This window comes from Molothrus aeneus, chromosome 2, assembly GCF_037042795.1.
Source record: "Molothrus aeneus isolate 106 chromosome 2, BPBGC_Maene_1.0, whole genome shotgun sequence".
Classification (NCBI taxonomy): domain Eukaryota; kingdom Metazoa; phylum Chordata; class Aves; order Passeriformes; family Icteridae; genus Molothrus; species Molothrus aeneus.
In genome coordinates this window covers 25,636,764-25,660,602 of record NC_089647.1, presented here as the reverse complement: position 1 = coordinate 25,660,602, position 23,839 = coordinate 25,636,764, and the positions used below count along the sequence as shown (strand labels likewise).

Sequence of the window (23,839 nt, the reverse complement as noted above, 5' to 3'; positions counted from 1 at the left end):
TAATCCAGCAGAGTGCCTAATCACACCTACATGAGGAGGCTGCCTGTGGTATCAGGGAAGGGATGTGGGCGCTGGGAGACCCCTGCTAGTGCTCTGTTCTGAAGGCTGATATGAGTCACTTTTACTCTCTGGAAATAGAGAGTCTCCTCATGTAACACAGCTTCCACAGAGCTGAGTATCAAGGGCACATAAATTGATTAATCTTTTAAAATGCATTTATCAAGGGCTATTTGTTTTTTTCTTATCATGGCACTCACTTCAGGGTGACTCAGGGTGAGCTTCTGCAAACTAGAGGCCAGCTGATTTCAGCCATAGCTGTGCCTGTGCTGTATCATGAGGCAATCAATGACTCCAGAACAAAGAGGTACATCATGAAAGGTGAGTTTCAAAAAAACCAAAACCAAGCAATGAAAATCACGTTGCTCAGCATCAGCAGTGAAATAATTAGACATCTCTTCAGGATGGATTTATAGACTAGTACCATTCACAGGCAGAAGCAGAACTTGCTGGGGAGGATGCTTTATAAATGCAAAATTAGTAACAGTAGTCCTAAAAACAAAACTGAGTAAGGAAGCAGAGCCTGAGGAAGCACAGAAAAATGCACAGCTGCCATGAACAGACCAGATGTGGGCTGATATGGGTAGCTCTTCCCGGAGTTTTCTCCTTGCAGCAGGATGGTGGAATCCTCTTTGGTCTTTGTGAATGAGGGTATGCCTGCCAACATCTCCCTTGGTGCCTGCCTGCACTGAGGGCACAGAATAAACCAGGTAAAAAGAAGACAGCTTATGGGCATGCTTGGTCCGAGTGAGATGGTATTTTAAAGCCAGGGGTGTCATTTTTGGTTACAACAAACCTCAAAACTCGAGAAAATGCCTTTGACAACTGGTGTCATAGTGTTGCTTGCTGTGAGAGAGGTTTCTGAACGTGCCCAAGGCAATGGGTCTCTTTGCATTGTCACATCCTCTCTTCTGCCTACTGGAGGCTACTGAAATTCAGAGATAAAGAGCTAAAACAAGAGAGCATCACAAGTATTTATTCACAAATGAGCACCACCAGGCATTTCAGGTGGGATTTTGAGCCCCTGTGCCTGGCATGAAGCCCTGGCTGCCTGTTTTGCTCGGAGAACATTTGGCTTCTAACATATATGGTCTAAACCCTTATTTTTAAATCTGCCTACATCCCGACACGAGTGACACCCGTAGCTGTGGCCAGCACTTCAGTGGCCTCAGGTCTGGAGCGTGGGGGGACAGTGGGTTGAGTCAGTGAGTGAATCCCGCCTGTGGAAAAGCCACCTCGTGCCTCAGTTTCCCCATTTTTGTGACAATGTGAGGGGCTGCTACGACCTCCCGGCGGGATGCTCTCGTCCCGGCTGGCGGGCATCCGCGCCCCGGCACGGCTGTCGCAGCTCCTCGGGACCCCCACCGGGACAGGGCTCGGGGAGCCTCCCCCCTGGACGCCCCTCAGCCTCCTGCTGCCTTCAAAGGCCGCCGAGGTCGCCGTGGGGCGCCGAGGGGCCGGCGGCGGGAGGGACGGGGGCACCGCCGAGGGGCGGCGGGGAGCGGGCGGGGGCCGGGGAGGAGTCGGCCCCGGGGCGGGGGTCGGGCCGGGCCGGGGGTGGAGCCGCGGGCTGGCGGGTCGGGGCGAGGGGGAGCCCTCCCCTTCCCTTCAGCAGCGAGCCGGAGCCGGGGAAGGCGCCTCCGCAACTCCTCCTGCCCCGCCGGTGCCGCCCGCCGCCCGCAGCATGGTGAGAGGGGTCCAGGGCGGGAAGTTCGGCGGCGGCGGCCGCCCCGCCGGCCCCGGCCCGGCCCGCGCTCACCGCCTCCCGCTCCTTTCTTGCAGATGTGGAAAACTCTCCCGCTGCTCTGCGCCCTGCTGGCCGCCGCCCGCCTGCGAGCCGAGGTAGGCGCGGGGCCCCGGCGGCGGGACGGGGAACAGGACGGGATGGGTGGGGACAGCGGGGGCGCCGCGGCGCCCGCGGGGGAGCAGCCGGGAGCGGGCGAAGTGGCAGCCGGGGCGGAGAGGGAAGTTGCGGGGCCGACGGGCGCCTCGGTGGGGCGAGGGGCTGTGTCCGCGCCGGGGCCGGATCCCTGCATCCCGCCAGCGGGACGGGCTCCCCGGGCAGCTCCCTCCCTCCTTTTCTCCATCCCTCCCTCCCTCTCGTCCGCGCGCTCTTTCCCTCGCTCTTCTTTTCTTCCTTTCTTTCATTGCAATGACATTGAAAACCTTTGAAAGCCCCCAGCTGCAACCCCCCCAGCTCTGTTGACAGAAAACAAACGGTGCCTGCATTCCCGGTTGCGGCGGCCTCCCTAAAAAGTGAAGTCAGAAACAAAATATTTGATAATTACGGCAGGGGAAATGTGGAAGTGATTTGAGGAAAATGAACTCAAGCTGGGCTGGGAAGAGAGGCCGAGCCTGCCTTCCGAGGAAAGCGGTCCCACTCGTGGGGCAGCTCGTCCTCCCTCCCTGCATTTTTTCTCCCTACATGTTTCTCCCAGATGGCGAGACCCACCCTAGAGCATCGCAGTTTGGCTCCACGAAAAAAAAAAAAGGCATAAACACGTCTGATTCCCTCTTTTTCTGCCTCCCACCCGTGGACTGTGCTGCCCGGGTTATGGTAAAGAATGGGATTTAGGATGGAGCCCATTGCTGTTGCGCTCTGTCCCTGAGCAAAGCTCTTTGTGAACTCCCTGCACCGGCCAGGTGAGGAGCAGAGATGATACAGGGTGGTTGTTAGCCAACACTGTTGGGCTCTGGTCGCTGCTGTCATGAAAAGCAGGGGGAGTGGGAATGAGCTATAGTATGGACCAGCATTTCACATCTGCCTGTACATGATAATATTGTAATACACATTCGTCCCAAAGTGTGACATACTTATGTAGTGAGTGTTTCCATGCATCCTCTCCAACACTGTCCTGAATAAGCTAAATCGTGTTTATTCATTTTTTTAGGAACCCTAAATAAATCTTAATCAGCTCAGGTCATTATGCACCAACACCTCTGTAGGAAAGAGGTGCACAGCATAAGAAAAATTATAATAACAGCTAAATAATGATGACACTGGTCTTAGTAAAGCCTTCTGGGACCAGTAACCCAGAGAAACAGCCAAAATATGTTTGGCCCTGGACTTGTGATTTCATTGGTGTCACTAACATTGTTGAAGTGCTAAATCCTGCTTTTTGCCTGATGTTCTCTAATTTGTAGTACCTGGATAGCTTCCCAGATGTAAGTTCTGTCATGTCTCTGTGTCTCACCTGCAAACTGAAAGTAAGAAAAAATGTACAGCAATCATGTTCAAAACTTGGTTTTAAAAGCCAGTTAATACTTGAGTGAATAAATGAATTATTATGACTGGCTTCAGAGATAATGGTCCAAGTTGCAAACCAGTGAATGTTTTGGTTTGATTCCAGTCTTAAGTTCAGGAAAACTTGAGAGTGATGACTGAGGTCTGGGTCTGGTTTCAGGGAAAATGGACACTTGAGGCAACTTTTGTTTTGGGGTTCAGTTTGATTCCTCTGTGCTAGTAGCTGCCAAGCAGTGAATATCAGTTCAGTCACAGGTAGCATCCACTCTCTGGGATATTTAGGCCTTCTCATTTTCTAGGGAGTGGGCTGTGCTTGAAGATGGGCTGCTTGTAATTCAGAGACAGCTTTGATGGTTACCCACTTCTAAATGTTTCTTGTTACTACTCTACTGCATCACTGGCATTCAGTAAGATTAGTGTGGCATTTTCCTGTGTGGTTTTCCCTTTCCAGATTTTGGAAGCGATAACCCTCTCTATGCCTTCTGTTTCTGCTGCAGCTTGCACTTTGTCCCTTTCAGTACATTCAGAATATTAACACTGAGCCTTAAGCTTCTAATCCTTTTGTTAGCAGAACTCTGAGTTGTACTGGGGTTCTTGTACAACATTCATTTCTACAACATTGTTAGGTGCATAATTAGAGTCTTTAAGGAAAGAAAGAAATTGCTTCAGTAAATGTTCCTGGCATAACTTCATGCAGACTGGAAAATCTGAGGCGTGCCAGAACTTTGGAGCTTTTCTTGGCCTGGTTCAGTAATAGTCACAAGAGCAATAGACGGTGAACTGTACTCCTCGGATGGAGGCCAGGCACCAGCTTCAGACAGCCCCTTTTATCTCTCTCTTCCTGGGTCAGACTCAATGAGCTGGCTGTTCACTCATATTAACAGGGATACTGCAGATGTGAAGTTACTCATATTCTCAGCTGGGGCTCCCAAAGCATATGGAGTGATTTTTGAGAAACATCCATCACAATAGAGGAAAAGGGAGAGGCTTGAAATGTCTGTTGAATGTATTTAAAGTCAATCAGTTGTTCACTTCCTGCTGGAGTAAGTTACCTAGTTAGCACTGGAGAGGAGTCCAGGTGCTATTTGGCTCTGCCCAGTGAGGTCTGAAGGTGGTGCATGGGACCACTTCCACACCAGCATCATTCTGTGTCCCACCAGGTTACTTGTTTCACAATAAGAGTGAAGGGTTTTCTTGTTTTCATTTTCATTTAAACCTCATTCAGAATCTTTAAGAAAGTTATTTTCACCATGAATTTTAGATGTTAGCAAAGAGGTTTATGCCAGCATGAGTATATTGGTGTGAGCTGGGGATACAAGTCCTTTCTTGAATCCAGCCTTGCCAAGAAGAGAGGTCACTGACCTGGCCTGCCTTCTGCTCCTTGCAAGTTTTCTGGCCATTCAAAATAATCTCTGGGGCCTGGAGCTGTTCTTCTGAACTATCCTTAACCCATTTCTGGCCAAATGAACCAGCCTTTGGAAAGAGTTATGTGGAAATGGTTTGATCTGACTTGTCTCATTTTGGCTAAAAAGGCAAGCAGAGGAAGACAAGCCACTCCCTTCTCGTGAGGAGATGTACAAACAGATCTGAGGCACTATAACCCCTGAGCAACACAGTGGTGACAAATATCTGGAGGCAGATTCACAACCTTTTCTAAAAGCATGGTGTTTGCAGTGTCTATATCTGTTGTAACCTTGGGATGATTTTTTTTCACCTGACCTCTGTTTCCCTCAATGTAATTTTTCTGTATGAAAAGCTGAAAAGGGATGTTAAGGGGGAGAGAGAAGGCAGAGGTTTCTGTTTGATTAACTCACCTAAGTGCTTCCTCTTGATCTGACTTGGCTGCTTTTTCATGTAAGGAGAGCAACTCTTCACCCTTTCCAAGACTGGTGCCCTTTGCCAGCAGAGTACTTGTGTGCACCAGGGGATTTGGAGCTGGGAATTCAGATGGTCTTCACAGAACTTGGTGTACTTCCTCTCACTGGGTTGTTCACACAGTGTAGCCAGCATCAGGAGCTTGCCTTGGTCAAACTTTTCCCACGTTTTTGCAATGGACAAAACCTAAAAACTGATGTCTTAATAAATGAAATGGATTCATTTTAAATTGAGATCCCTATGTAATTGCATAGCCATATTTGGCTCTGAAACCATTGTTTTAAGAAGTTTGCCTTTTGAAATTAAATGATAGAAACTTTATGAATAGTTCAGTCCTGCTTTCACTGATAATTCAGCCAGGACAGTGGACAGAAAAGGCAGCATAGTGCCAGTGATGTGCGTAACTCAGGCTGTTTTTAATAGGCACTGGCTTTGTGCAATACAACCCAGCAGTAACACATTCATAATATAATTTAATAAAAGTGACTTCCCAGGTCTAGTCTAGCAATCACATCTTCAGTGGAAGGAAAGATTGCATCCATATTTTCTCCTTGAGCTGGTTTGGGAGTGATAGGTGTCTTCCTTCTTGAAATCCTTCCCTTGAGTGCCAGACCAGGCGTGGCTGGAATTGCATCTCAAGACAATAAGCACCTTTTAAATGGGAAGGCAGGGAAGAAGCGATTCTTTCCTGGGAGCACAGCAAAGGCTCATCAGTGCAAAGCCTATTTTTTTAAGGTGCATGCTGTGCCACCAGGCAGCTGCTGTGCTGCAGATGTCCCAGGAGCTGGAGTGTGGGAGATGGACCAAGCGGTTCTGTCCCAGGCACCTCATTGTGCTGAAGTCACTGGCCAGATGCCCGTGTAGGAGTGTTTAAACAACCTCCCCGGCTGTTCTGATGGGGCTGTAACCTCTGAGCAGCAGCATGTGTGGCACGAGCTCCGCAGCAATGTCGTGTAGCACTCTCGTGTGCGTGGCACCCAAATGCTGCTTCTCAGACGGAGCTGCTGTCAGAGCCGAGCTGCTTTGTGCGAGTGAATGGCTTTATCTGCCGGAGTGCAAATTCCTTGCCGGTAATTAACAGGGGGCTGCTGCTGGGGGCTGCCGAGGAGGCAGCTCTGCTCCCAGCCCAGGAGGAAGGGACTGGCTGAGTCTCCTGTTGCATTTTCCAGCTGCTGTTATTGGTACAGCTGCTTACCCATCGGGAGGCTTCGGGACACCTTTGATCTTTCTTGTGTGGTGTTACATGAGCTGGGGAGTGTTTCTCTTTGTACAGAAGAGAGTTTGTCACGAATCTCAGCCAGCTGTCTCTTCCCGGACTGATGAGACTCCCATTAACCAGGCTGTGTTTCCGCCACATATCCTGTGAGCTAGATGAGATTGGTTCTCAGAAATGCCTTGTTTACCTGGGTTGCATCTATCTTTGCAGGGAGGTTGGCTTCTGCTCTACTGTGATAGCTATGCTAATCTGTGAATAACCAGCATTTCCTTGGAGAGATTTATCTCTCACAGCGTGGTCTCTGAGTTTAGCAAGCAAAAAGAGCAGCCTGCTGTTGTGCTGTGAGGCGTACTTCCTTCTACAGCTGCATCTGGGTGGTAGACAAGGGGTTATACATATCTGGACTTTACCAAGGGTTGTAGGTTTTGCCACAGCTGTGTACTGTTAGGTGTGAGCTGGTTAGAGCAGGGGTGTATTTGCTCTCAACTGTGGGGTTCTGATTGCAAATCCTCAACAGTAAATAAACAGCTGATAAACAAGTCTGGAGGCTCCAATGCTCCGTTAAAGCACAGATAACTGTAGCACAAGCAGCAAATGTGTGGCATTTTCTTGCTACTTTTTCTCAAATGTGTTTCAGTACAGATCTGGGCTGAAGACACCAGGCAGCAGTAATGAGTGGCTGTCCCTTCTCTGCCTTGCAAACTAGCTACCCCCAAGTGAAGTTCATATAAGCTGCTGTGAACTTTTGCTACTGTGCTGTAGTTTTGTCACTTATTACAGTGTACCTCTTGATTTTGGCATGGGCCCTGTGGTTGCTTGGAGCAGTGGTTTAGATGAAGGTTGCCTGTAAGAGTTGAAAAGCAAATTCATGTTCCAGTCTCCAAATGTGGAATTTCTTGCAGACGTCTGCACCTTGTTTGGAGTGCATCAGGAGGCCTATAAGCTAGAAACAAATTGGAGGCTCCTCTTGGACAAATACCTTAAAAAGAGCAAAGGATTTGGGGTGGATGACTGGAGAGGAGTTTAGTATCTTGTTAACTTCAGCTGGAAGTGAATCCCATATTTCCATTGTTTGACAGCTAAACAGTGTTTTCCTTGGCTGTACTCTCTCAACTGCTGGCCCAGAGATGGACCTCTAACCACTTTCTCAAAATACCTTAATGCTGTGTAATGGACCCCATAGAACCAGCTTTTCTTGTTCCTTCTCCTTAGTCCTTCCCTTTTGCACTGCAAAGACCAGCAAACCAGCTTGAAGGAACAATGGAGAGAAACAACTAAAAACACCAAGACAGAGCCACTGTGTTTCATTTGCAGGAAGAGTGGATTTGCACACTTTATGCTCCAAGTATAGAAGGGCTGTTTGGACAGCTATTTGTTATCCACTGCTGGTTGTCCCTAGCCAGTACATGTTCCTTCTGATCCATCTCTGCTTCTTGCTTAGAGTCCTGAGACAGGATCAAGAGACCTTGGGAATATGAATGCTGGTAGAGCTTCCAGTGCTTAATCAGCTTCTTCCCAACAATGGAAATTTTCAAGAAACAGTGATCTGAAGATAGTTTCATAGCCAGAAACAAATTCTTTAGTTTTGTATCTGTGAGGAGACCTAGAGAGGTCATGGAAAGACTTGCTGTGGAGGTACCCATGGCAGTAGTATGACTCAAACCTGAAAGGGTCTTAAGTCTTACAAATCGTGGGAGGGGAGCAGAGGATGTTAAAATCTTTGATAAGAGGGAAGCAAGAGTGGAGTGACAGGAGTAGGTTGGCAAAGGTACCTGCTTCTGATGGAGAGATATACTGGTGAACCTTGTCCTAATGAAGGAGCCCAGAGCCTGGGTGTACTTCCTGCCATCAGAAATGCTATCCTTACCTGCCTTTTCCTTGTCACCCTGCTGCAATGGTGAGAGTTTTGGGGCTTAAGTGTCAGAGAGGCAGAACAAGGAATTTCTGCCCATCCACCAGCATGGGCTTTGGTAGGCACTGGCCAGCTGATAAGTTGGCCTCCAGTGCTGTGTTGTCCAGGGATGGTTTTGACAGCAGAGCCTGCTGTTTTCCCAACAATGGATTGATCTGGAGGACTGTTTCTGCGAAGGTGCCCCTCCATGCTAGAGCAGCCCCTGCCATTTAAGCACTGGTAATTTTAGCCTGAAGCCAAGAGCTTTCCTTCTGCATGATGTCACTCCTTGCATATGTACTTCTTGCTGCTCTGGGACTTTCTTTCCCCTCCCGATTTTGGCTGCATTTTCATGTTTATGTTCAAGGAAGCGTAAGTATGAGGGATTGGAATTGTTGTCTCATTTCCTATATGTAGGAGGAAGCGATTTCATTGGGGAATTTTTGCAATGTCTGGATCATTTAGTTGTCTGGGTGAGTAAAATTCCTCAGGGATAACTGTAAAGGTTGTGACCGAGCTCTGGTCTGCAGTTTGTGCATTCAAACCCAGAGCTCTGGAAGATTAGGGTGGCAAGGGACCAAGCATTCATGTGGGAGGCATTGCCTTCAGCTTGGCAGAAAAGCTGCAGTGTTCCTGTGTGAGGACAGCGTGTTTGCTCCACCATGCAAGCTCTGGGGTATTCCAGTCCTAAGACAATGAATGCCACTTGAGTAGTGTCAGCCTAATCTTCTGGCAGTTCTCTCCCTCTCCAATTGCCCTCTGGATGGATCATGGAGAAGTCAGGTTGCAGCAGAGGCTCAGCTTCTCACAAAGCTCTTTTTCTGTCATCCCCAGGACTGGGGCTTGGACCTCTTTGTAGAGGATGATGTGTAAGGGTAAGGAGGAGCAGGATAAGCAGGGAGTACTTCTATATTCTTTCCTTGTTCAGAAAAAGAGAGTGTTTTTTCTACAGGGTATCACTGCATGCCCTGGGATTAGAAGCTGCTTGTACAAACCATAGCCATTAGTGTCTTGTAAAATCCAGTTTTACACATCCCTGATAAGTGATGCCCCCCTTCCTGTTCTCTGAAAAACGATACTATGCTCTGGAATATCTCAGAGCTAGTAAGTTTATCTTCACAGTCCTCTTCTGTGAGCAAGTAGACCATTAATTATTTTATTCTGTCCCAACGCTCCTAATTACACCCCCATGTTCAATGATAATCAGTGCCTCCCCCATGCCATTATCTCCACCTTGTACACACAGCCAGTTTATGGGACCCCTCAGCTCAGTGCTTAGCACACCTCTTTTCATCTCCTTGTAGCTCCCCTCCTCCTGTCAATGCAGGAAAGGAAACAGGCGTATGTGAGCTGATTCTCTGTTTGAGGTCCCCTTTGAACCTTCTCAAGCAACTTTTAAACTGAAAAGCCACTTTCAGTCATGTTTAGTGAAGCATGTTAATTTCCTACAGGATACAGTGTTGCTCTAAGCTTTGTAAAAGTAGGTGGGGTGCTACACTGCTTACTGCCTTCCCGGAGGGAAAAGCTTGAGCGTGAGATCAGCTTCTGCTGCAGGCCAGAGAAGCAATTTATGAGCATTCCCCAGTGATTGTAGTTCATACCTTCATAGCCACTGAATGCCATCAGCCTCAAGAAGGAATCTGTGGGAAGCAGTTCGTAAAACAACTTATTGTTGCTCAACTTTGAACTTGGTGGTTTGTCTTCTCCTCTTTAGCGCTCAGAGCTGTGTGCAGTCCCTCAGGAGGGTGTCATGGAGGAAACTGAGCCTAAGCATAGCTAATCAGGGGGCACAAAATGTGCTTTGTTACACCTCGTGTGCACCCACACCCGTGTGCACAGAGCCACTGTGCCCAGTCCTGTTACTTGCTGGTAACTCCTGCAACCCAGACCTGGGATGGGAGAATGGAGGATGTAGCAAAATTTGCAGTCGATGTGGATTATTTGTGGATTTCCTGCCTTGCTCGGTGAGTCTTAAATCTCACTGTGGTATGTGAAAAGCTTGAACTCATACAGTGCCAGCACCGTGCCTGGGCAGCTCCTGGCTTTGTGCACGTGAAAACCGAGAGATGGGAGAACAGCTGGATGTTAGCACCTCCTCAGAAATCACTGCCAAGCTCTTCTGCAATGCAGCAGCACACATCCAGATGCTGGGGTGAGTTAGGCCATCCTGGCTGCAGATGCAAGGTCAACAGTAAACCAGCATTAAACAGAGACAACTATTTGAGGTTTGGGTGTTTTGGTTTTGTTTCAGGTTAATATTTATTTGCTGTGGGGTTTTGGCAGTGTGGAGGGACTACAGCAGACTCTGAGCATCTGTGGTTCAAACACTTTCAAAGCCTGTGGGCATCAAGAAAATGCAAACAGACTCTTTGCAGACCAATTTGTCCTCACTCTTAGCATGATGCCATGATTTGTATGTAGGCTTGGGGCAAGGCATCCTATTCCTCTAAGATGTGGTGCTCACATCTGTAAGACAAGAATAATGATGGTGCTGTGCCTCATAGCAGGGTTTATAAAGCTAAGTGCATTCTTGTTAAGAAAAGTTTAAAAGCTCTCATGTAGAAGGTGCAGCAGGCATTGCTGAGCGTAATTTTCCTTGCCAGCAATGATAACAACAGTAAGAAATAGGGAGAAAAAACGTAGACCAGAGTTACTGGTTGATACAGCAATTTCTTGCCAGCCAGTAGAGATGTGCAAAAAGGCTTAATATGGGCCACCTTCAAGGTGTGAGCCAACCACAGAGGTGGCTGAATGTTTTGATGAAGCCAGAGAGAATGAAGCAGGTCATAAAGTGGGAGAGCTGGGGTCTCTCAGCGGGGCTTGCACTTCTGGGGTGCATTTGCTCTCACAGGAAAGCAGTAAGCACCTCTCCATCCCCTAATATCTCAGAGGAAAAAAACTTGAGCTGTGCTGTAAGGGGAGCACTTGATATTATGACAATGTAGATTTTCCAGTGTTCTGGTTCACCAGAGAACCTTACGCAGGGCATAGTCCCTTGCTTTCCCTGACAGGTCTGCCAGAGGTTGACAAGGGAGAGGAGATGGGTTAGTGATTTCCACTGGTTGTCATGGAAACTAATGGAAATTACTCCTTTCTTTTTTTTTTTTTTGGTCCGTCTGTCGTATATGAAAATTTTGTTAAAACAACTAGGAAGCATTCTTTCTTTTTCTCTCTCTTTTGTCTTTAACACTTTAATTGCTGACTTCTGCTCTTCAAAAGTATTTTGTTGGCAGAATTTTCCTAGGGAAGTTTGTATATAGTTTTTGAATGCCATAAAGTTTGCATTGGGGATGAGCATCTGAAGTAGGGCAGCTGCTGGTCAATTCTGTGTGCTGAGCTGCTTTCCACTCTGACAGCTTCTGCAAGGTACCTATGTGACTGTTTTCTCACCAAAAGGCTTAAAAGTAAGATGGCAGATAGCTTGAGTGTTCTGTTTCCCATGTAAATGGTAAGCAGATGATTAGCTACTCTGAAAAAGCACAAGTTGGATGAAAGGGGGATGATAATGCCAATTTATCAGCCAGTGAGTTGTCAGGCTTGCTGACATAGTGATGGTAAAGAGCTTAGAGAATTTCAGATTAGAAGTGTGGGTGTAACACAATGTATTATTATTGCTATTTCATGTAAACATCAAAATGTCTTGTTGCTAAAAATATGACTGTCTACCAACTCCACTGACACTAAAAGGGGCAATTTTCCCCATAGATTAGTAGATGGTGAGACCAAAAGGAGCTATTGTGCTTTAGTTCTGCCCTCTTGCACAATACAGCCCATAGATCTGGTTTTTTGATTCATTCCATTTGCTCTGGACTCTGCAATGTGTCCTAAAAACATGTAGTATTGATTAAGTAATTACTACAAATGGAAAATACCACTGTGTTTGGTATGTTGCTGCAGTGGTTAATTACCCACATGCTGTTACACCTCATTTCTGGCTTGCGTTTGTCTAGTCTTGATCTACAGATGCTGAATTTTCTGTTTAATCCACTAAACAGCAGAAGCCTTTAGTCCAGTGTGTCTCTTCCCTGCTGCTGTAACTGTGGTCTGTACAAGGACTGCTCCCAGTCTTGTCTTTGGCAAACTGAACAGTCTGAGCTCCTCAAGCCATCCCCTGGCAAGGTGAGTTTCCTGATCTCTTGCTCAGTACTGGGTCTCCATGCAGTGCATCCCTTTGCCAGTGTGTGCTCCCTCAGTCTGTGATGACAGGGCACTTCCATGTGCTTGTTACTGGGAATCCATAAATACTGGGCAATGTAAATTGTGAAAAGAAGAAAGGCAAAACCATGACAAGCCCTGATTTATTACTAGGGAGTTTATACACATTAACACACACACCATCAGGAAGCACAGCTGGTGAAGTTTTCACAATGGGGGTGCTCCCTCAGTACACAAATGTGCTTGGGTTTGAGTTTCCTAAAATACATGCTTAAGTTAAAGGTCAATATTTGGAGGCTTTCTGACCCTCTTAACTTCACAGGTGAGATTTGACTGGTCTGGGGGGCAGGAGGTGTGCTCAGCACAGCTTGTGTCCTGTAGGAGGCAAGCAGCCAAACTGCAGCACCTCAGCCAGCTGGAGCCTGTCCTCAGGCAGCCTCAGCTGAAGCTTGCTGGGGCTCCTGTGCTCAGCCTGTGCTCCCCAGCCTGTGCTCCCCAGCCAGTGCCCTGAGCACGGTCTCCCTTTGTCTTTAACTTTTGTCCTTAAGTAGGGATGTTGGACTTTTTTCTCCTCTGAGAGAAAATGGAAAGCTAGCTGTGTTTCTTGGCCTCAGGTCCCTTCCAGTTCACATCTTGGAAAGACTAAATGGGTGAGGCTGAAGGTTTGTGCTTTCATAGCTTTAAGGCATCTTCCTGCATGGCAGCCTTTACTGGACGGCAGAGGCAGTCAGATAAAGAAAACTCATGCACTTTTTCTGTGGACAAGCTAGTTGGAAGTCTTTTTTTGTCAGTGATGAGAGGTGAAAGGAGATAGTTCCCCTTCCTGAGGTGATGCTTTCACCCTGTGCTCTGCTGCAAGCTTGAAACTAATTTTTAATAAAAGTCTGGCAAGATGCAACAAAGCCCTGTTTCTCAGGGCTGTGATTTTAGACTTGTAGCCACGCTTCCTTCAGACATGCATCTAAAGAATTGGTTACAGAGTGTGTGAGTTGTTCTGCCTGTGAGCTGCCCTGAAGAAAGGTGAGCATCTCCTGTGCTGCTTTGTCTTTGCGCTCCCTCTTCTTTTCTCTCTGCCCTTAGGCAGCTGAAAACTGAACTCTGCCCCCAGAATAACTCTAGATGTTTGGGATGAGGGGGAGCACAGTTTTTAATTTTTTATCTTTACAGACATGAGAGAAAACATTAGACAATGGAGCATAGGGAGTGCAAAAGAGGTGCCCTCCCTCTCTGCCCCATCACATTCCCTACAGCCCCTGTGACAGAAGCCCTTTGCTGGCTGCTTTGTCTTTTGGATGCAGGAGAGCCTTAATGCTTTTTCAGAGAAGCTGTGGTCTGTCCCCATGGTTCCTCTCAAATAAAACCTCTCCTTCAGAGCCTCCACTAGCATACAGGTGAGGGGTTTCCCTCCCCACAGGAGGGAGGGAATTTCCACCTCTCTACAGGAGGGAGGTGGCCCATGGTCCCCTGATGGAATGGAGAACTTTTTAAGTGTTCATTAATTGCAGAGGCAAATTCCAGAGGACACTAGGTGATGTACTCAAGGACATGAGGTACCATGACTGAAGGGTGGATGCAGAAGCATTCATCAGCTTAATTCTGTGTGAGAAGGGCTTTGTGTCCTTGCTCATGCAGTGCATGGCAAGATAGTGTCATGGAACAACTGCAGTTATTGGTGGAAAGTGAGGATGGGTTTACCTGGCAGGACTTGCAAAGCTTCCCACAGACTTCCCATGTGGTATTGGATTAGTGCTCAAGACAGATAATGTATCTAACATTCATGGAGAACAGGAGAGTTAGTCTCCTAAATTATGATAGTGGTCTGAGCCGACTTCAATGTGGGTGTTTTGGTAGAATTTTCCTCATCCTGTGTCAGCATGTAAGATTCTTAAAGAAGAGCTTTCTACCCCATGACCACAGTTAGGTGATAATGGAGTGCAGTTCATGCCTGCTTTCAGGAAGCAGCTCTCTGATACAGCAGTGGAGACTGTGCATACAGCTCTCTCAGCTTTCATACCTAGGCCTGTTTGTTTAGCCAGCGGGTGTTCACACAGTAAGTATCAGGGGTCCCAAATTAGTTCCTTTCAGCCTCTGTCCTATCCAGCAGCATTATGTGTTCCTAAGAGGTTGTTGAAAGCTTTAGGATGTCTTGGGGAGGAGTGCCCATATTTGCATCATTATTTTTTACAGGATTTAGCTGTTAAAAGCCAGGCACACTGCATACTGCTGGCTGGGGTCCCAGTGTTATTATAGTCTGATCTCTCTGCAGTTGAATGGTTTCCGACAGGGAAGTGGGGAGAGGAGGAAGTAAAATGTCTTGACTCAGATGAAGATACAAAACTCAGGTAAGATGAAGAAACATGGTGAAGTCCATGTGTGGAGTATGCAGAGGCATAAAGCATGTGTTTCACAAACTATTGCTTGGTGTGTTTGATGACATATGAGAAGGTGGAGGAACAAGATTTAATGGAACATTGATGTGACTGGAAGAACATCATCCCTTATAGCAGGGCTGTGTTGGCATCCCGGCCTTTTGGAGGATATGAGGCTCATGAAAGTCAATTGTGTTTTGCTGCAACAAAGGACCTGGAGGATTAGGCTTGGACAGCTGAAGTGCAGTGTGGCCATGGCTGCCTGCAGCAGCCTTTGGCTGATTGCCATCACACAGCAGAGATGCCTGGACAGGTCATGAAGCATGTCCTGCAGTGCTTATGGCACAGTGTGCACTGGTAACTGAACACGGGGCAACTTTCCCATGGGAAATGAAGCAGAGAGTTGCAGCACTTCGGCAGGAACTGCTCCACAACCAGCTGGGATGCCTTTGCTGTAGAGCATGTATTCATTGCTAAAGGTGAGAAGGAGCCAGCTGCAAACAGTGCCCCTTTAGAGACTTGATTTTCATTCACACCCTGGACTTTATGTTGCTGACTGAAACATTAAAGGCTTCCTGTATAAAGGTTCACTGCTGGGACTAGACTGTGTTTGGGTATGTGTTTCACAGTGTCAGGGCTGCCAAGGGCAAGAGCAAGTAAGACATGCATGGGTAAGGGTTGTGGTTCACCCAGTAAGTGAGAATTGGTGTCAAGGCCTCATGAGGGACAGGCTTTTAAAGACCAGCACCAATGTGGTGGTGTTCATCATGTTCACAGTGAGATACTTAGCCTCTCTTTGGTGAGTTACTGCATTGAAGTGGCTCAGGAATTAGAAGTGCTGGAGCACTTCAAACACAAGGAGGAGCACAGAGTAGCAGCTGGATTTGCCTAGGCTGTGATGAAGTTGTTGGGTGTTGTGATTGCAGTAAATCTTTCATTACAGGCTAAGGTTATTTACCATCTCTTGCTTTTGCCATAGGCTAAAGGAGCACAAACACACCATCCCTTCAGCTTGGTGAGATGACTTTCTAGGGGTGGTATCTTACCTGTGTCTGACCTGAAGTGCCTACCCCCTCATAGGGTCTGGGTGTTTGGCAGGGAAGGACTGGGGCAAGACTTTGGACTTGGCAAGTTTTATTCTAGGAGCGCTGTTAGACCTTCAGTAAGGAATTTTTGGGCCTTCTTTTGGTAGTGGGGTTTTTTCAGTGGGTATTTTTGGCTTTGTTTGTTTGTTTTTAGATTATCTCAAACTGAGCTAACCCAAGTTACTGAGGAGCTGAAAAGTAAGATTGGCTTTCTTTGCAAAACAAACCAAGAACTCAAAATGTTCCTTGTTGAGTTCCTGAACCTTTCATTGAACAGTATTAGACTTTCAGTAATTGCAAAACTTCCAGATGGCCTGCAGCACCTTACATTGGTTAATTGTGGTTCAATACATTGCTACAACATCACATGCTATTTCTAACATAATTTTGGGTGAAACTGATCATGTTATCTTATTAGATTTCCTACAGCCTGCACATTAGTACAGGTAGTGTCTAGTGTAGCTTTTTTTAATAAAGCAAGTGGGACAATCCAATACATGAGATTTACATCTACAATACACAATATGTACTTTTAGGGGTTTTTTCTTAGTATTCAAAGGTTACCAGTGATTTCCTGGCATGCTTAGTCAAAGCTGGCTCTAGGGACATATTTTAATGAATGCTTTGGGTGTGTGAATTTCCTGGGTTTTCTTAAATCTTTGTCAAAAAAGAAAACCTATTGTCCCTTCTAAATTTCCTATCTTAATTTCTTTCAACACATTGCATTTTACGTCTGAAATCTGCTCTGCCTAGGAGTAGAGGGCCTGGTTGCATTGGGAATTGTAAAAATAGACTGCTTATACATTCAGGTGATGTCATTCCTGGAGGGGAGCCCTGGAAGGGGAGGGTGGTGTCAGTAGTGCAGGTATTAGGCTCAGGAGGGCTTCTTTATACCCAGTTAGGTGGTGGAGGATGCTCCTACTTTTACAGTGGGCTCTGAGCTGGTGGAAGTATGAGCAGTGCTGATAACTCTGGCAGACCTGGCTTTATCTTTTGCACCTACAGCTCCCTGCCCCCATGGGGAGCAGTAGATAGCCCAACCAGCCTTTCCAACAGCAAAGAATGCTGCATCAACTTCTGTAGAATAAACATCTTTCTTTAGTTCTTTAGCCCCTTTATTTGCCTCTTTTCTTTCAAGTGTCTTCTAAGCCCTTCATGACAAGGAAGACATTTTGTTCTGTTCTTATCTGTTCTTTCCCTCCTTCCGTGTACAGTCTGGGATCTCACCAGTCATCAGCAAGGCAGTCTAATAATTGCTGGGCTGCAAACTGTAGTGGCTGAGGCACAAGCATGTATTTCTTTCTGCTGACTTTATTAGAGGAGCAGTAAATTCTGGCTAGCCAACAAGGTGGACAGCCAAGGCTGGCAGACAGATGTGCGAGCTAATGTCTTAAACTGCTGCAGTTGGATTTGCCAGGGGCTGCCTTCTGAAACCTTTAGTCTGCCTCTGGTTTGTGTCTATCAGAGTTAATTTTTTCCCCTCAGAAAGTAATGGCAAAAATTGGCTTGTCTTCACTTGGGTTCTGCAGGAGAACCTACCATCCTACAGGGATATTTCCTCTCACCTCCTGGTGCAGCCCCAGCTGCAAATGAGCCACTTAATGTCATACATGGACTTTGCTAAAGTTGTGGCAGAAGCTGAGGCTGTCCCGTGCTTAATGAAGACTGCAAGAATAGTGTGACCTTCTCTTTAGTTACTCACTGCATTCATTAAATGGGAAATTTTCTGTGGAATACCAAAATTGTTTATACTGCATTAAGCAAGGGAAGTTTGCCAAATATTTAATGCTTGTTTAACTTAAAATATGTCCAAACTAAGTGTGCTCCCCTGCCTTTGATTTGATTTTGACATAAAGTATGAGAACCACCAAGTTTCAGCCTGCCACATATGTCTCTCTGTTGTCTAGATAGTTCCACAAACAAGGAGAAACATTTGTGGAGAAAGATTAACTTGGCCATGTCTGCATTGTTGCAAAGGGAGAGCGTGGACACTGCCCTCACTTTGTGGAGCTGAGCTTTTCAGATCAGAGGGGATATTTTCAGGCAGTGTTAGTGTGGGCTGGGTTTCCAGTGAGGCTGAAGGCTTTTGTTTCCTTTCTGTATCACTAAGCATTTCCAACATCTATGAATGTCAGGCTGTTTGGAGGAATGTTCTCCTCTGGCAGAAGAACTGTAGCAGATCAGATGATTTTTCTCTTTGAGGGAGGAGGTTAAAGGGAGGCATGCAGGGCTGGATACAAAAGGTAAAAAGGGGAATGTCAGTCTTCATATGGTTCCCAGGAGGATGGAAAGCCAAGCTCAGATCAGCAGTGTGACCTCTGATTCAAGGAGTAGCAGTTGGGAGCCCCAGTGGTCGAAAGCATGGTTAGGGTTGTGTTTCCAAGTTGCATCACAGACACTCCCTCTGATTAGGGAGGCTACCAGAAATTCATGGTGTCTGACTTCTTGCTGTTGTATGGGAAAACAGAGACACACAAAAAATGTTACCACTAAATGAGCAAGCAAAAAACCCCCATGGAAATAACCTGTTGCAAAGCCAACTGACCTGGCTTTGGTAACTGGAGATCTGCTGTCTGTGCAGAAATCTTGGCTTCTGCTGCCACTATAAACTTCTAGGTTTCTGGGACATTTCCCAAAGTCTGGCACAATCACCTTCATTGCTCAGGGAGGAATTGCTGCTGTGCAGGTACCCTCCACATCTGTGGGGACCGTTGCCTTTTCATGTATCTTTTTCTACCACCTTTGTTTTGCCTTTAATACCCCTCTATCTCATGTTCCTGAGCTCTAAGGTGCAAATCTGCTGAGCTGCAGCTCCAGCTGCTGTGAAAAATTATTTTTTTGGGGGGGCGGGGGGAGATATGTGCTGCTTGTGTGGCTGCTGTTTGTGTGATCAGGGCAAATGGCACTTGAAGTTGGTGCCTTGTGTTGGCAAGACCTGGCTGCCCAGAAGGACCCTGGCCCTTCTAGGAGTGAATTCCTGTAGGTGAGTGCTGTTCTGGTATTGGGGAAGAAGACACCTGGGACCTGTAATGATGAGCTCTGGCTGCAGTTGGTTTGTTATTCCTCATTCTTTTTTTTCTTCTGTGGCACAGAGGATCTATAATTTTATTTTGCTGTCTGCTGCATCATCTATCTCAGCCCATTAGAGCATTTAAAATCATAGAATACCCTGAGTAGGAAAGGACCTACAAGGATCACTGAGTCCCACTCCTGGCTCTGCACAGGACACCCCGAGAGTCACACCATGTACCCTAGAGCATTTTCTAAACACTTGAACTCTGTCAGGCTTGGTGCTGTGTCCACTTCCCTGGGGAGCCTGTTCCAGTGCCCAACCACCCTCTGGGTGAAGAACCTGTTCAAAATATCTAACCTTAACCTCCCTTGACAGATTTTCATTCCATCCACTCAGGTGCTATGACTAGTAACTAGACTTTTTGCTGCTTAATTTGCTGCCTAATTACTTGAGCAGCTGTCAAACCTCTGTAAGGTAGGCTGTTACTCCATCTCTCTTGCTTTAACCAAAGACAAGCAAATAAAGTCATCTCATCCTCTGTCTTAGAGATGTGGTAACAACCACTGACTCTGTATGGTGAAGAGCACAGGGCTATGCTTCTCTTTTGAGAAAATAAAATAAGAAAAGATGAAGGTCAGACATGACCTTTGTGCTTTGCTCCACAGTACTTGCTTACCCAGTAACTGAGAGGGAATTTTCATGAGTGGAGCAGCAGTAGCTCAGCCATCTTCACAGGCAAATGGTTTGTGGTACCTGTGAATTCAGACTGCTGCTGTACTTACTCGGCCCTGAGCTTCATCCCACTATGTGGCTGCCTGATGAGAGAACATAAAGCACCCACTAGGATCTCCTGCCACACAATCCAGGTCCCAAGGGGACTCTAGCTCCAGGGGATGGTCATGCCCTACCTGCCAGCCTCTTCTCTGTTCTCTCAGTCATGTCCTGAGCCTGCCTTTTCTATGAAAACCATCTGCTGATTCAGTTCTTCACCCTTGTACTGTATTGTCCTGTTTGCTTCTGGCCCCAGCCTTGCTGGCTGGAATGATGGATGACCTGGAAGGGAGATGTAGCCCCCCTGCCTTTCATTTCATTGCTCCTTGCTGTACCCCAAGCAGCAGATGCCTGTGAAATCTTGCAATCCCAGGAGAGAGCTCATTTGGCATTCCTGTTTAGCTCATGTTTGAGCAATGTCATGTGGACCCATGAGCTGTAAGGGGAAAGATTGTTCTCAGCAGAGACTGAAGTTTTAGAAGTAAAAAGGTGCTAGAATGGTCACTGTGTGTAAATTGGTGATTTCCACAAACACATACTAAATTGCCATGGTCCTTGAGAGATGTAGCTGTCTCCCCACAAGCAAGAGGCACCAGGCTGACTCTTCCACCAAATTCAGGCTCTTGCAGAGGTGCTGAGGTCTGCTCTGTGTTCTGAGCACAACTTTAACAATTCCTTAGACACGGACAAAACAACTTAATCTTGTTCTTAGAAGCCATTGACCTTTTTCTGTTGACACTTTAAAAGGAAAAGTCACCCTGAGGCAAACTTCTGACATGGAAACATTTCAACCTGAGCAGTTCAGTGCTGGCAAAGTTCTCAGCAGTGGAAAAGATATTTTCAAAGGAGAAAGTGTCAGGCTGCTTTTAAGCATTGGGTGCTACCTGTTACACCCGTAGCAGTGTGGGTTCATTCAACAACACCTTGAATTCTGTGAATCTGCTGGCTCAGCTGCTCTCCATTCCTCAGAGGACCTTTAGAGGAGTCAGGCTGTGAAGTACAAACCCAAGCAAAGTTGGAGGGGGATGAGAGCTGCTGTTTCATATACACAACTTGGCATGTCTTTGTATTTTCCAGTCACGAGGATGTCTTGCAAATTCCAGATGTGTGGAAAATTGTGCCTTTACCTTGGCATTTACTACATTTCCCATCATGGTCCTTGACTCCTTACAGGCTGTGGCTGAGATTCTGCCATGGCCTTGGCAATGTCTGCAGTATTAAACATGCATGGGTTTGCCAGCTGTGGGGCCAAGGGAGACCAAATGGCCAACGTCTATATGCTGCTATTAGACTGCCTTAGCTCTTACTTAGAGGTGCTGCATGTGAATTACTTCTTGGCTACTGGGGATCTGTGCTAACCCCTAAACCATGCCTGAGAACTTGCAGATCACATCATTGGCCCTATTCTCTGAGTTTGGATGCCTGGGGTTTTCCTGCTAGTGCCTGGCTCTCTTGAATTTCCCAAGGTAAGCACAGCCTCTGTGCCCATCCCAAAACCATGCAGCTCCTCAATTTTGCCCTTTGTGGTGCTCAGGAGTGGATTGTGCTCTGTCAGCCCTTGGTGGCTTCTCCTGCTGCCTCAGGGTATTCCTGTCCACAGTTGAACTTCAAGTAGCTTTGCTAGGATTAGCCTAGACATGGACAATTACTGAAATGTCTGTGATACCTGTTACGAATTCACTCCATTTAGTGCTCTAAACTCTTCCTCCTTACTCCTGGGTTATCAGCCATAGCTATTGCTAAGGAGTTTGTTAGGAACACCAGCAGGGAGATGAGCTGACACTGATGAGCTGACATAGTTTATTGTGTGCTGTGGAGGAGTCTTCAGGTGGTTCCAATCTCCAGTTCTGGTGACACAGCTGCAAGTAGCATAGAGGCAAAGGCTTGTGTACCACAGTTATCTGGCATATGGGTTGTGTCCCTGCTATGAAATCTTGTCTGTATTTCTGAGCCATGGAGAGCTGTGCAGTAACATGAATCTCCCATGAAGGATGGTCATCCTGCTATTTCTTCATGTAAAATTCCTTCACCAACAGCTTCAAGGACAATGCTGTATTGCTCAGACACTTAATGCTGTAGAATTTGTCTTGGGAAATAATATAATTGCATTTTTTTCATAACAAAGCCATTACACTGTCAAAAGCCCAATTTTCTGTTGCATTAGCCGACAGCCAGCAGAGATTGCTGGGAAAAGAAAGTGCTTGGCTTAACCTAAATTTCTTGCTAGCAAGAAAAATGGAATGAAAACAAAATGAATTTATAATGAAATGGATTTATTTCTGGGCTTTCCTATTGTGCTGTTGTTTGCTTTCTTTGAGGGCATTTAGAGCTGATTAGCAGCCCTGGAGACAGAAGTCCATTATTTACCCAAAGAGCAGCCAAAAATGGAGAGACAACAATGCAGCTTTCCTCCCTCCCTTTTTCCTCTATCCTCTGCATCCCAAAACAAGCCTCAAATTTGCCCAGAAGGGAACATTCTTCATCAAAGAGAGGACAGCTAAGTCTGTGTGGTCTGCTGCTTTCTGTTGGAGATGCCAGCAGAGGATTTGCTGGAGGTCTCCAGTTCCTCAGGGTCAGGTCCCCGTGCTGGGGAGAAGCATGGAATGCCTGCCTGGACTGTGGGAGGCAAAGGGCTGGCAAGGGTGTCTGAATCCATCTGTGCTTAACCAGCCTTCTGGGAAGCAGGATCACAGGGGCTCTTCAAGGAACAAGGAGGATGAACATGTGGTCTTGCTGAAGAGATTTTGCAAAAGCCTGCACAAAAAATGTTTTTCTTTCCATGGGAATTAAAGCTAGGGGGAAAAAATTGGGAGAGCCAGATATGAGCTGGTCTGTGGCAGCATCTCTACCCTCTTCCTCCTCCCTGGGTCCCAGGAATTGTTCCTGGAATCTGCATGCTCTATCTGTGGTGCATGGACACTTAGATACCTGCAGAGATCCCAAGCACCCGTGGCAATTGTTGCCTGTAGCATGGCATTTTTAATTGCAGGTTTAGAGGCAATTACAAATCATTTGAAACATAGCCCTGGTTTATTGGAGAAGGTTTACAATGTGGGGAAAATGCTGTCTTTTGTCTCTCAGTTACCCACTGAGGTAACAGCATGGCCAGTAATGGATATCAGCTCCAAAACAGTAGGGGATTTAGTTCTGGAGGTGGCTGTTCCCTCTCTGAAACAAGACTAGAGCTGCCTCATGTTGTTCTGTTTGTTCCCAGACTATTGAAACCGTGAGTAAATCCATTCTACTTTTTCTCCATCCCTAATCTTGCATGTTACATCTTATACAGAGGATTTTTTCCCCCTAGAAGGAACAGGAATTTGATCTTAATGGCTTGCTGTCCTGATTAGAACCTTAGCTAAACTTGCACTGTAGTGAAAATATTAAATTCAGGTTTGTAACCATTCTTTGCCCTCTTCTGGCCATAAAATGGTGTTAAACTGCATATTTTCACCTCTGATTTGGCCTGTCCCCCAGATTTCAGTGCATTAGGAGATTTTTGGATCTCATGTTTCTTTAAAAGTATTGTTGATAACAATCAAAACAGAAATTACTTTTATAAAAGAGCATTATTTATTAAGTCAGACATCTGGTTTTGCTTTCTCTTTTCCTCCCTTATGCTGAGCAAGACAAGGGAATGAAATGTCAGGGAGGGAAATATGTTGTTTGAGTTAAAGTATAGAAGTCATATGCTTAGAGCAGCAAAAGCATAGAATTTATTCATTCCTATGCCAGTGTGAATAAATATGGATGAATCAGCCATGAACACAGTCAGCCTTGATGTTAGGGGAAGGTTTATAACTGCAAGACAGTTTTAAGACCAGGCTTTCAGTGGGTGTGAGACAGCCAAAAATAGCAGCCTTTTATCAGTGTCGTGTAAATGGAGTTGCACAAAGAGGGAGCACAGGTAACATGGAGATGGACTTGGTGACTCACAAGGACTTGGTGACTCCCAGCCCTGTGTACATCCCAGCTGTGTGATCCCATTGAAGCAAGAGTTGGTGCTAGGGACTGGTGCTGAAGGGCAGGAGGAGCAGTGTGCTGGCAAAGTGGGCAAGGAAAGTCATCTGGACAGGAAGGGAGTGGGGGGCTGAAGTTCATCTTACTCCAAAGCATTAGAAAGATGTCAAAGATTGTGACTGCCCAAGCACCTTGAGGAAATGAAG

At 46.5% G+C, this 23,839-nt stretch overlaps 1 protein-coding gene across 2 annotated transcripts in view; it reads left to right on the top strand.

The window, feature by feature from the left end:
• Nucleotides 1-23,839, top strand: part of FSTL1 (follistatin like 1) — a 94,066-nt gene that overhangs the window by 39,188 nt on the left and 31,039 nt on the right. Inside the window, exons 1-2 of one of the 2 annotated variants that reach the window (XM_066572122.1) lie at nt 1,641-1,744; nt 1,840-1,899. In XM_066572122.1, the coding sequence (XP_066428219.1) occupies nt 1,742-1,744; nt 1,840-1,899 (63 nt within the window). In that variant the 5' untranslated portion in view covers nt 1,641-1,741. Of the gene's footprint in view, nt 1-1,640; nt 1,745-1,839; nt 1,900-23,839 lie in introns of those variants that run through there. The other variant, XM_066572123.1, reaches the window with a different exon arrangement.